The sequence below is a fragment of the Cyprinodon variegatus genome, unplaced genomic scaffold, assembly GCF_000732505.1.
Source record: "Cyprinodon variegatus isolate N-32 unplaced genomic scaffold, C_variegatus-1.0 Scaffold113, whole genome shotgun sequence".
Taxonomy (NCBI): domain Eukaryota; kingdom Metazoa; phylum Chordata; class Actinopteri; order Cyprinodontiformes; family Cyprinodontidae; genus Cyprinodon; species Cyprinodon variegatus.
The window spans coordinates 551,880-565,177 of record NW_015150566.1 but is presented as its reverse complement, the minus strand read 5'-3'; the positions used below and the strand labels follow the sequence as shown (position 1 = coordinate 565,177).

At 36.7% G+C, this 13,298-nt stretch overlaps 1 protein-coding gene across 1 annotated transcript; it reads right to left on the bottom strand.

The window, feature by feature from the left end:
- Positions 1–2,617: 2,617 nt before the first annotated feature.
- stub1 (STIP1 homology and U-box containing protein 1, E3 ubiquitin protein ligase) lies at positions 2,618–9,254 on the bottom strand. Its single transcript, XM_015375151.1, has 8 exons — positions 9,120–9,254; positions 8,187–8,418; positions 6,989–7,187; positions 6,293–6,458; positions 6,130–6,205; positions 5,967–6,023; positions 5,355–5,471; positions 2,618–4,373 (listed from the first exon to the last, which is right to left on the bottom strand). The coding sequence occupies exons 2-8, from the start codon at positions 8,298–8,300 to the stop codon at positions 4,248–4,250; spliced, it is 855 nt and encodes a 284-aa protein (XP_015230637.1). The 5' UTR covers positions 8,301–8,418; positions 9,120–9,254; the 3' UTR covers positions 2,618–4,247.
- Positions 9,255–13,298: the final 4,044 nt, after the last annotated feature.

Genomic DNA, 13,298 nt, shown 5'->3' with positions numbered 1-13,298 from the left:
GAAAACTTCAAATAATGGAAGGATGAATGTAAAAATGTACAGAGACGTTCTTGATAAAAATCTGCTGCCATCTACCAGGAATGAAGATGAAACTTGGAAGGACATTTCAGCAAGACAATGACCCAAAACACACAACCAAGGAAATGCTAAATTGGTTTCAGAGAAGGAAAATAAAGCAGTTTAATGGCCCAGCCAATCACATGAACTGAATCTAATAGAAGCTATATGGAAAGAACTAAAGATCATAGTTCAAAGAGGAGACCCATAAAACCTTCAAAATTTGCAGACTGTTGGTGTGGAAGAATGGGCCAAAATCACACCTGAGTAATGAATGCGACTAATTTCTCCATACAGCAGGTGTCTTGAGGCTGTAATTGACAACATAGGCTTTTGCACAAAATGTAAAATAAATATCAGTGTGTTTGATGCTTTTTCCCTGTGCCATTTCCCTTTATTACTCGTAACTTAATTTCTGGACATCTGTGGTTTGATTTCTTTGTCTGCGTGGATTTTTATCGACATCTGGTGAAAATGTCAATAGCACCTCTAGAAATATATTTACTGAGAAAAATGGTCCCGTGGTCAATACTTATTTTACCTGCTGCATCTTGTCCAAACTTGAAGGCTAGTTCTGTCCTTGGATGTCATGTCTACACATAATAGGTGGCAGGAAAAAGAATAATTGCAATTACTAGTTCCTTGGTAACTGCTTGATATGATGCTTGACTCCATAAAGTCCATAAAATAACCAAAAGGCAATAATTTGGTGCTCAGTAAAGCGGTTTTTAATAAGCTGTGACCTCACAGGTCAGGGGTTTATTCAGAACCAACAGTGAGAATTTAAAACTCCAAATTTGCAGTACCTAATAAGTAGTCTCCTAATAACTACTAGATAACTACCATTTACTTCCTTATTAATTCCTCTTTGGTTTCCATGGTAACTACACATTAAATACCTACTAGATCTCTACCATTTACTTCCTTATTAATTCTGCTTCGGTTTCCATGGTAACTACACATTAGTTCCGGCTTAATTACTCTTAATTTCCCTGGTAACTAAGCAGTAGATCCATAATAAGGCGAAGCTGGGTGTTTATCTGTGACTATTGATGAACTACCCATAGTTCTATATTAGTTGTATAGGCATTCTCTAGTAGTTAATCATATTTTCGGTACATTATGTTCACATTTATTTGTGTGTGTTTGAGTGATTTAGAGGTCTACTTACTGTTTGATTTTAATGTTGTCCTTCTACACAATCCAGGTTCAAACTGGAGACTGCAGAAATACCCACTAGAACTGATGGTTAATGATAGCAAGTCTTACAGGTCCCAGACCAGTAAAGACAAAGATCAACAGCACCAAATATTCACCATACTGACAGTATGATCTCAGTAAGGGATGTTGTGTTAGTTTTTCACCAGCTGTAACAACAGTTCTTTAGTTGCCTCATAAAGGAGTTAAAAATCTTGGATAACTGGTTGGCCAGTCATTCCTGGGAAGTCTTCCTCCTGTTCCATGTAAGTCGGCTCATAATGTGTTTTTCTAACCTCCTAAATGTTACTTTATTTCATTTCATTGGACAGGTTTTGTTTAGATGATTTATTGCACTTCACAGGCCTGGTGGTAATCAGACGACAGTTTTAGACTAGTGAAAATCAACTCAGATGTAAAGATGAATATGATTATTCACACTAATCTGGTACTAGGGGTCATCAATAAATGAAAGCTTTTCATCTTCTCCCACTTATCCGTCAGAGTCACGGTGGGGCTGGTGTCTGTTTCCAGCAGTCTATGGGCTGAAGGCGGTGTCCACCCTGCATAGGTTGCGGTACATTGCAGGGCAACAGATATACAGCCATGCACACCCACACAATCACACATTAAGACTACTTAGAGACACCAATTAACCTAACAGCCGGAGAAAACCCACACATGCACAGGAAGAACATGCAAAGTCCATGCAGAAAGACCCTTGGTTGGGAATTAAACCCAGAACCTTCCTGCTGCAATGCAACAGTGCTTCAAACTGCTCCACTATGTAGCCCCATAGATCAGTTTGTTAATTTACTTGAAAAAATTTTAAACATCATCTTCCTCTTTCATATTAACCTTTTTGCTTCCTTTATAATGAGGTTCATAATAGGTTACAAGAATTGCAATAATATAAACAAATTTAGCTCTTTACTGATGTTTAAAAAATTTAATTTCTCCACTTCAGAGTGGTTCAAAATGAAAAGGTTTTAAAAAATCCCATTAAAAATAAAATCTTCATTCATCCAAGAAATGATAATGCAAGGTACTTATGTTGAAGTTATCTATAATATAGAGGCTTCTTTTCCTCATAGCTTAAAACAAATCCTCCCTGTTCAAAATGTGAACAGGGAGGATAGACTGGTGTGTCTGAGCCACTAAAGGAAAGGAAAAGTAATTTGGTAAATAATTCTCTGTTCAAAAGGAGGATTTCAACATATGTGCAGTAAATAGTCATCAAATAGTTCATCTAGGGGAGAGTGATGAGAATTTCCTGTGTGTTTATGTGAGGAGTTGTGCTGCAGGCATTAAGCAATGAATACTCTGCAGTTCTTTATCTTCAGGATCAAACAAAAAACAAACATCCAAGGAAATGATTTAATCAGGCCAAAAGGAAAACAGAACAAGTCATTCATGTTATCAACATATCTACATTTAATACAGTTTATTAAGCTCTAGGCCTTCTCCAGACAAAAAAAGAACCCTAACTTGTCAAGAAATAAAATCTGATTAACACCAGCAAATTATGTACAAAGCCTGAACCCCAGCACAAAGACCAACCAAACGGGCCTAATTCACCACAGACACAATCAGCTGTAAACTACTAAGCACTGGATTGAAAACTCCTTTTATGACAGGAAATGCTGGAAATCCAGCACGCAAAAACTTGAACTGAGGTACGGATGAAGATGATCAGAACTTTCCAGCAATCCTCTGAATGGCCAACTATGGGGCAGTGATGCAAATGAAGCTCATATATTTGTGACAGTACAAAGATTTGTCAATTTCTTTAAAAAGATGCAACCATTCAATCTTCAGGCTTTTAAAAAGAACAAAATTCATTTGATTCGAGCATCCGCTTCCATTCCAGGCAGACAGCACGTTAACATCCAGAAACATCTTCTGTAAACACTACAGCGCAGACCATTTGTCAAAGCAGATATCAGCAACAGTCAAAACAGCTAATGGCTCTCATCTCTCAAGTTTAAACGTTTAAGCAATTAATATTCATATCCAGCAATGTGAAAACTCTCTTTTAGTTTTTTTTTTTTTTTTTTGTTAATGCAGCTATTCATTTTCTGTTCTTAGCTCAAGGTTTCTTCCCCGAACCTTTAAACTGTTCGGAAAAAAAAAAACATCTTGTAATAATGATGGCTGAATCTAAAGAAATATATTATCTATACATTCAGCTTATCTGAATTGTCTGGATTGGGGTTTGATTGAGATGCCAAATAAAGATCTATTCAACAATGTACAGTAAAGTGACAGGGGCATGAACGGACGGGGTGCCACCAGCAGGAAGAGGCGGAGCTGTGTTGCATCCTTCTTCTTCTAGAACGGTGTCAAACTCACTATCAAGTCACTCTTGTTGAATGAGGATAGGTTTTTGGCATTGTAGTGACCTCTCCAAAAGATATACTTTAGTAACTAGGCAGATCGTCCATTTTTTTAATGAAAAATGACAAAAATATACTTGGATTAACCTCGAAATAAAAGGCCAGTGTCTGTATAAGTCCTGACGCAAAAAAAAGTCTGTTTCTTTCTCCATATTTGAATCGGTGAAACACTGGATTGTTATTCTTTCAGAAAATTGTGGCTCAGAAAAAAAGAGAGACACAGAGAGAGAAACCAGGCAGAGTGCAAAAGAGACCTGAGAGCACGGTCCCTATCTGAGCACAGAAAGACCTGAAACAGCACGACAGACAGGAAGATGAAGAGAAAGGCTAGAAATGTTAGAGTGAACGGGGTCTTAAAGGGAGCAGCAGGCCGGTAACACTGACCCTCAGTTAAGAGTAAGAAGTTGATCTACAAGGAAAAATAAAAGGGAAGGAGAGGAGAGGCAGGTTGAGACACGTTGCTCCTGTCTGGTAGTCCTCTGTGTGACTTTTCCTGCTTCCAAGGTACGTATCCACGCAAGGAGTGATCTGTTCTCTACAGTCTTGTCTTGTCCAGGCTCTGTGCATTGTACTGAATGGGGATACAAGCTTGTCTCTTCAGTAGTCCTCCACCCAACCGTTCTCCTGGATGAAAGCATCGATCACTTCCTTCATCGCTAGGTTGGGGATCAGCTGATCCTGGGTCAGGGGACTCCGGGTGACGGGGTCAAAGTGACCTACCCTCTGCACACAGGCAACAAAAAGAAGCATTTTAAACATTAATAGAATATGCTGTATGGACTTCATTTTTAGTATCTGGTTATTTTAGGTCTACGCTGCACAAAACAGAAATGGGCTGAGGTTGGTAAATCCCTTCTACGTAAGCAGAAATAACCAACATAAAACATGAAAATGATGGGTTAACCTGTGCTTCACCTTTTACATGTGGCATTTAACAGATCATTGTAACATAAGCATGGAGGAACTACTTCAATTTATTAAACAGCTAGAACATAACATAGAAAAATCATGGAAAAAAACTGAAGCAAAATACTCAAAAACAGACAAAACAATCTTTGGCAAAACTTCTTACACAGAGAACAAACAACTCCTGCAGTGTCAAAAAGCAGGAAAAGGATTAAGTTCTCAAAAAGCATGTAAAAAAAGAGACGGTAAAGGAGGCTGTCTAACATGGAGAGGAAGCCTAACTGTAACTGTCAACATGTAGTTACTTTATTCACACTAAAATGATCAAATACTTTGCAGAGGATTTAGTTCTTGAAGACCCGACAGTGCAATTAAAATCATTAATGGACCTCATTGGGAATTAATGTGAAAAACCGACACTAAATAATGTATCACCAAGAAGCGGAAGGAAAATGATGCATTTCCACGCAAAGTCATGTTATAACATTAACTTTTAATATTAAAGGCATCTAAGACTAAGAAATATGTCACCATTTCTATATCAGTGTGAGCAATTTGAGTTTGAAATGCCATAATTGTTTTAACCATCTAATTGATATTATGCTATTTTATATCCTGTGCTGCAGACAAAAGGAATAAAATTTGTGCAATAAAAGTCAGTCAGCAGAAATGCCAAATCCAAATTCAACAGGTTTGAACTTAAAAAAAAATCTAAAAAGTCAATTGACCTGGTTCTGAACAAAAGTTGAGATTTTAGAAATTACACCACTAAAGATTAGCAGAAGATCACAGCCTTACCTGCAAGTGCTCCTCGATATCCTTACGGTCATAGGTGATGCCGCTAGGTGTGATGCAAGGCTCCCTCATCAGCTCAAAACTGATTTTTCCACAAAGGTAATCGGGGATCTCACGCTTCTGGTGAGAGAAAAAAAAAATATAAATCAACAAACGTACATTACAAAGGAAAGTAATGAGAAAGTAAGATAGGAATTGTGAGAGGAAAAATAAACGTAAAAAATACATCCTCAACTACAGCGTTTTGTGTGATTTAATAACTCATCCCGCCTTTTAACAACAACAAAAATTTTTCAATGTGCTGTATATAATAAAAACAAAAACAAGAAAGAGAAAAAAGAAAAAAAAAGAAAGAAAGAAAAAAAGAAAAAAGAACAAACCAGAAAAAACACAGAAAGAAAAATACGCAATGTTTTGTTGAATTAGGTGATTTCCTGTTGGCTGAACAAAATAAAATAAAAGGAAACAGTCTTTATAAGCTATTTTATCTCACGTCTGTTTTTTTTGTTGTCTACTTTTAGTTTGTTTTCCCTCATCTTATGCATCTACAGGTGTATGTGGTGAGATACAAGCTGGAACATACACTAGGAAACAGAAATGATTCTCCAAACTCACTTTTCTTTTCTCATCTACTTGTGAGAAGAGCTCCTCCATCTCCATTAAATACTTGTCCTTAGTTGGTCACATTAAAGAAGAAAGAAAAAAAAAGCACACTGCAATGAACAAAATTTTTAAACTTATTAATTCTGTATGTTTTCAGCATGACAAAGAAGCATACATGTTTAGATGCAATCTTTCCAGCGTCACTTCTGTTTTGATTGTCATCCTGTTTCTCATTGTATTCCTCAAGTTCTCTGCAAAAATACAAAGTGTAGATGATTCATCACTCAGTCTTAGACTGAAAAAAGCATCAGGCGTTCTGAACTAATTTCCTGTCTCACCGTTCCTTCTCCGCCAGTATGAGTTTAGTCAGATAAGCATGTAGCTCATTCTCCTGGTTGATGCGCTTCTCCTCAATGCTGTTCCAGCGTTTCTTCTTGGCAATGCGCAATGCGCTGGGGATGTCATCTCCAAAGTTTAGCCTCTGCTCTTTTGCAAGGTTATAGGCTAAAAGCACATATAAATTAATAACAGTACCTGACGCAAAAAAGGTTAAGTTATAAAGTTAGATCTGATTAGTAATAAGGGCTATGAATAGTTCTGAATAAAGAAAAGATCAGCAATAACTATATATAGTGAAGCTGGATTAAAGATAAGATTTTACACCAAGAAGCCAAAACTAGATGTGCACCAATCAATCCATCAGAGATCAAAATTTGTTTTTCTTTTCTATAATTAGTGATCAACATTTCAAATACTGGGAAAAAAAAAAAAAACATCAAATCTTTCATATTTTCAAACAACTAACATACAGTTCTGCATAAGATGGAATTAGTTTAATAATCATATATACGCATTTGAACACCCACACTCTGATCCCTTGCAACAATGACAACAATTATGCAGGAAATGCAAATGTTTATTTGCAACAGAGGAAGCTGCTGCTGAAAATATTGCAACACACTAGAAGGGCTCTTTTTGCACATATTCACTGAATTCTTTAACAATTTTGCCATATTTCAAGAGTGTCCTCTGACCTTTCTGTAGGTTGCCAATAGCCTCGTCGTAGTTCTCCAGCTCCAGGTGACACTGGCCTAGAAAAAAGTGAGCCTTAACTGACTGGCTGTCCAGCTCCAAGGCATGCTTACAATCTGCCAGAGCCTTGTCATACTGCTGCAGCTTGACATGGCAGAGAGCCCTGTTGGTGTAGTACACTGCCACCGACGGATTACGGTTCTGAGGATAGATGAACCACAGAATAAAAATGCATTGTCAGACATGTCCCCATTCTTTACAACCCTTACTGTGCTTTGCTAGTGGATTCCTAGCTAGCACTGCACAATAATATAAAGTCATGCATTGATGGTAATTTAGGTAAATACTACAAAGACTATCATTTTTCTACAGACAGCAGTGGACATGAGTTTTAATAAGTCCACATGTTCCTCACTCCTGTCTTTCCAGGAGTACTTCCAACATTTTCTGTAATGTTCTGCATCTTCAACACTGTAGTCTGTCTCAGATATCAGCATCTAGTGCAAGTAACTCACAACCACAGGGATAGGTGTAGCAAAAACTATGTGGACTCATGACAGCAGAATACAAATGCCAAAAACACTGAATAACATGATGATGATACAGTTATAACACACTGTGCCGTTCTGTTGATACCTCATGCCAAATACCAACTTCAATGTATTTTGATGAGACTCAGGAACTTTTACACTATTACCCGGAGTTAAACACAAAGCAACAAATTCTCTTAGAAAGTCACCTGATTAGTAAGTCTGTATATGTGAATTAAGCAACATTTCACATCCATACATGGAACACTAATGGCAGCACATGGTAGTGGGGATGTCTTGCTATGGGACTGTCCAAAACTGATGAGGAGATAGTTTGTGTTTTGAGTTCTGGAAAAGAACAAATGACTGCAAAAGACTTGAGACTGAGACGGAAGGTAATAGGAAGTCAAATATATAATCAAAGGATTTGGATAATCGGTTATTTATTATGTAGAATTCATTTCAGTCATCAAAAAGGTAAGAAATTTGATTTTCACAGATTTGTGTCTGATCTTTTGCATTGCTGCAAAGAAATGACATCATTTAACTATGCAAAGATGGTACAAAAATACACCAAAATCCAACAGCAACAACAAATCCAACTCGTTGCACGCATAAAACTAATTCTAATTTTAAGAAAACATGAAAAGGTACAGGGAGATGTACTCACAATTGCTTTGCTGTAGCATGAGGCAGCCTCCTGGTACTTGCGGCAGAGAAACAGCCGGTTCCCCTGCTCCTTCAGCTCCTGCGCGGTGGAGCTCTTCTCCGGGCTGCCAGCCATCTTCTCCACCGGCTCCGCGGGGCCCGCCTCGCCCTGCTTCCCAATCCTGTTCCCCGTCTCTCCGGCTGGCTAAATGACAGGTCTCAGAATGTCCTGTCCGTCCTGGATCGCACACAGACTAAACAGAGAAAATGAAGACACAGTGCTGGTTTGGTTAACATTAGCTGCAATGCACCTGCAATGCGTGTCTCTGGGTGCAATGTTCCTTTACAGCAGCCACAAGGCGTTAGATTAACTCGCTGACTGTGCACATCGATAAAAAACACGGCTAGGTGGCTAGTCTAAATTAACTATTCATATGACGGACACCGGTGTTCACCAAATCAACAGCATCACTAGCATCAGCAATAGTAACACACCCACAGTGAATTTTAATGGAACTTTAACCATCTATGAACATTACCTTTGTATTAGCTAAACAAATAATGGCACCCTTAAGCGTTAACATTTGGGATATAAGCGCTAATGATGTTGTCATCTTAGAGAGAGAGAAAAAACGCCGCTAACTTTTGTCAACCGCTGCGATGCTACGTTAGCTAGGCTAATGTGTCGGTTATTACCAGAGTTCAGCTTAAGTTAGCTCATCTAACTCTATTTAATATTAAATTATTCACAATTTACACATCGTGTATCAAGTCTAAACCATTGTCTAGTCTTGAATGGTTGGGCCAAAGCCTGGCGTTTAGGCTCTTTTTAACCACATCGCCGCGAGGCAACATCAGAAAAGAGTGCTGAGCTAATGCTAAGTTAGCTAGCTGCTATCTGGTTCTGTCGATTTTTTAGAGATTGTTGTAATCTTCCACAGCGTCTGGGTCTTACCTTTAGAGAGAGTTTTACATTCAGGTGAAAGTGGCTTTATAATCACTCATGTAAATTTTATTCTGGAGATTTCTTTCTTCGAGCTGTCATGACAGGTTGTTGTTATGCTGACGTCAAACGCTCTCAGAACGGAAGCCGAGAAGGCACGCTGGGAACGCAGAGTTTTAATTTCGAGTGTCGTATTTGGAGTTGAACCCTAAATGTATGTCCAAAATGTATTGGGAATTAATGAAAAAGAAAATTCAATAAAAACTAAAAAAGTGCTCCTAATATGTTGCTGTTTGGAATTTAAGTATGCTATAATGTTGTTTTATGTTTGCCTTTTGTGATGAAAAATATTCCACATATTTTAGTAATCGGATATCAGAGGTTAAAAAAAAATAAATCAAATTCAGGGCATTTTTCTTTATTTTTTGTCATTGTCGATTTTTTTCTCTTTTTTAGTAATTGATAATGACAAAAAATGAGATCTTTTTTGTATTTGATTAGGTCTATAAAACATACTTGTGAAAATTGTGCAAAATTACAGGCATTGCATTTTTGCCATATTAACTCATTGTGACTCTTACGGAAGAGGCCACTGAAAAAATAAAAAAAAAGTTAACTGATTTTTAAATATTATTTCAGTTCAATATGAGAAAAAAGTCAGAATTCTGACTTTAATCTCAGAATTCTGATTTTTTTCTCAGAATTCTGACTGAATTCTAACAGCTAACAAAAATGCATCAAGCTGTAGCCATGTCTGTTTTAGAGACTAGACTAGCTCTTTTGTTTTAATGACCTTCTGCTCTTCCATTAATGAAATAGCATCATCGGGGACACCTCAGGCACGTAAAAAGTCAGAAAGTCAGAATTCTGAGATTAAGTCAGAATTCTGAGATTAAAGTCAGAATTATGAGATTAAAGTCAGAATTCTGACTTTTTTCTCATATTATACTGAAATAAAATTCAAAAATCTATTAACTTTTTTTGTTTTTTCTGATTCTCTTCCGTAGACTCTAGGGGGCGCAGAAAGTCAAATTTATTTAGACACATTCTCTAAATAGGCAAATTATCAATGAAAGAATTCCCATTTAAAATATTTGTTCATTAAATGTCAACCACCAATATAATTTACAGTTGAAATCAAATCATGTCATTGTTGCTCTGTTATATATTTTTTGCTTAATGATAATTGATTAAACTCAAATTACCATAACCATCAATAAAGACACCTACAATTAACCATGCCAAAAAAGAAATCATTTTTAAAATAAGTCACTTTAAATTCAGTCAGTTAATGCTGACAACAGTACAGTTTCAATGCAACGATTACAAAACCTAGTAATTTAAATGAAAATGCATCAATAAATTAACTTAGTATTGAATTTACTAAGTTTTTTTGAATTAATTCTGAGAAACCGATTTTAATAGATAAAGTAAATGAAGATTTTCTTTCTGTCCTTAAAATCACTGTTTCACAAACTCTGTAATTCAGCCTCTCTCGTGTCATAAAGGATCATAGGAACAGGAGATTTTCCACAGATGGGAGACAGTAATGACTTAGAACCTCAAAATCTAATAACAAGCTCCTATGAACTGATTTATTATCTTTTACAAGATAATAAATCAGTTGTTAATATTTACACAAAATCAATAGGAGTACAATACAGAGTCACGACCAGCAGATGGAGCTTTGAAACTGAGGCTTAATAATGCTCTACATGGCAGAAATTGAAAATTCTTTAGTTCAGATTAGACAGTTTTTAAAAATCATAAGTATCAGAATAAGAAGTAAAAAAACATTACTAGGAACTATAGTGATAATGATAGAGATAAATTAATCTTTGACTTGCTATAAAGAATCATTCCTGGTTTCTCAGTTCAAAGAACACAGTTTTTCACATTATTCAGAGGTTGGTGCAATTAAAGGATAAAATAAAATTTTTAAAAGCATGCCACCCACAGAGAGATGTGTGGACAACTCTGACAGGCCATTAAAATGCAGAGATCATTCAAGTTTAACGATGGAGGAATTAGCAAGGCTGTGATTGTGGACAGAGTCACTTTCATCACAGCCTGCAGCGCCTCCATGAAGGTTCCTCTGTGAGAAGATTAGTCTGCATCCCCTGAGTAAACACACTGATAAATGTGTGAATGGGTGGGGGTCTTCTGGAGATCCACCAGTGCTGTGAATCCCCAGCTGTGTTTACCTATACTACCCATCATTTTGGTCCACTGATCCCCCACAACACACACCCATCAAAATTAATCTGGTATTCACAAGAATACAAAGATGTTTGCTTGTTGGCGCACATTGTTGGAAACATTGTTCAAAACCACCTCTGCAGCTTACAAGCAGATTCTAAAAAGATTTCAAAAGCATTTAAGTCTCCATCTTCAGATTTATTATTACATTTTTGCACAATAAGTGGGCCTGTTTCTGGTAAACTGCAATTATAATAATACGTGCAAACTGATTCATTCCCATAAAAATTACTGGATTGTATGTGACACTGGCAGTTTGAGAGAAGCCTTAAAAGTAAGAAGAGGTTCTTAGCCACGAGGCTGGAAGTAATAATGAAAATTATTATCAAAATAATATACTTTATGTTCTTGCTAAATATTTTTTTGTGCATTTCAAATTGGTAGCTTCAGAAATGCTTAGAGAGATGCAAAAAATGTGATCCCAGTTGAGTTTCAAATTTGCAAAATGGCTTTGCACCTTGTAAATGTTTACATCTGCATATCCTGCACCCATGAATCTGCACTGTTTGGTTATTATTTTACTCCATCTGCTGATGGTACGACAGTAAGCTTTTGAGTTGGACCTTAATGGAAAACAGGAAATAAAAAAGACAGTGTTGATAGACAGTCATAAAAAGTCCTGTAAAAATTTTCACTAGCCTTGAAGCCGCATGTAGAAGAAGGTTTTGTGATCAAATTAGAGCCAAACTAAAGTTTCTGGCCTACGTTCATAATGCTACCTTTGCACAGCCTTCTAAACACAACTTCCATGCACAAATGCTGGTTGAAAAGGTGATGGAAGCATCCTGGTGTGGGGATTGGACATGAGTCAGTTGATAGAGATGGCGATAGAGCCAAACATGAAATTAAGAGGTTTGCAGACGAATTTAAACTGGGGCATCTGGGAAAAGTGATGAGATAATGTTGAATGAAATTCCTACTCTTTATAAATAAAATTCCAAATAATTGATGACAGATTTTGTGTTGCTTTTTACTATAATTATTTAAAAATATTCATAAGGTTATGTGCAAAAGATGCTTAGAAACTCAGTAGTGAATTGTTGTAATTTAGATGTAATTTCTACTGAACAATGTTGAGATGAAGAATAGAGATTTCCTGTAGGCATCTATAAACATGCAGTCAATGCAGTCATGAAAGGTACTTTACATTCTGCTTACATTTAAACTTCCCAACCGTCACCGTTAAAGGCTGCACCATCTGGCTGGGTTTCCAGTATCTTGGCAACTTGGCTAGGAAGCTGCCTGATTCCTTTGGCACCACGAAAAAGCTGACACTTCCTGATTGAGGGTGCTTTTTCTTTCTGTCTGTCTTTCTTTCTTTCTTTTTTTCTGCGCGTGTTGTCGTCTTTTCCTTTTGGCAGAGTTGCCCACGGCTAAGTGCCAGAAGCAGAGAAAAAAGGATGAACACACTCTCCTTAGCATTTAGGGGAACCTAAGGTTCAAAAGCATAACACAATAGCTGTGAGTCTCCACAATGATGGCCTTTATTTGGACTGTTTGCTCATTTTGAAAAGGGGTGATGTTTTAAAGACTTGTTACAGTCTGTTAAAGTGGGCCGGATTTGTGTATTTTCAAAATAATAGAATATGTAGATTGTAATTTATTTATTCATTATTTTTAAACATTTTCACATACTGTCAAACTACAAACACTAAGCTATGTAATATCCAACACAAAGCAGTTCATAGTTGTGAGGTCAAAGAAAATGGATGCAAATGTTTCATTTAAAAAATCTTAATAGTGCATTTCTTTGCAAAAAGTCAGTGATCCCAAAATAACATATCCAGAAACTTGTCTGGTGACCCCTATTCAATACCTCCTAAAACTACATGCACTGAAATATTTAATAATAAATAAAAATAATAATTGAACTTTATTGATCTCACATTAAAGAAATTAACTCTGCTTTTAACCGATCCCTTTAGGGAGCAC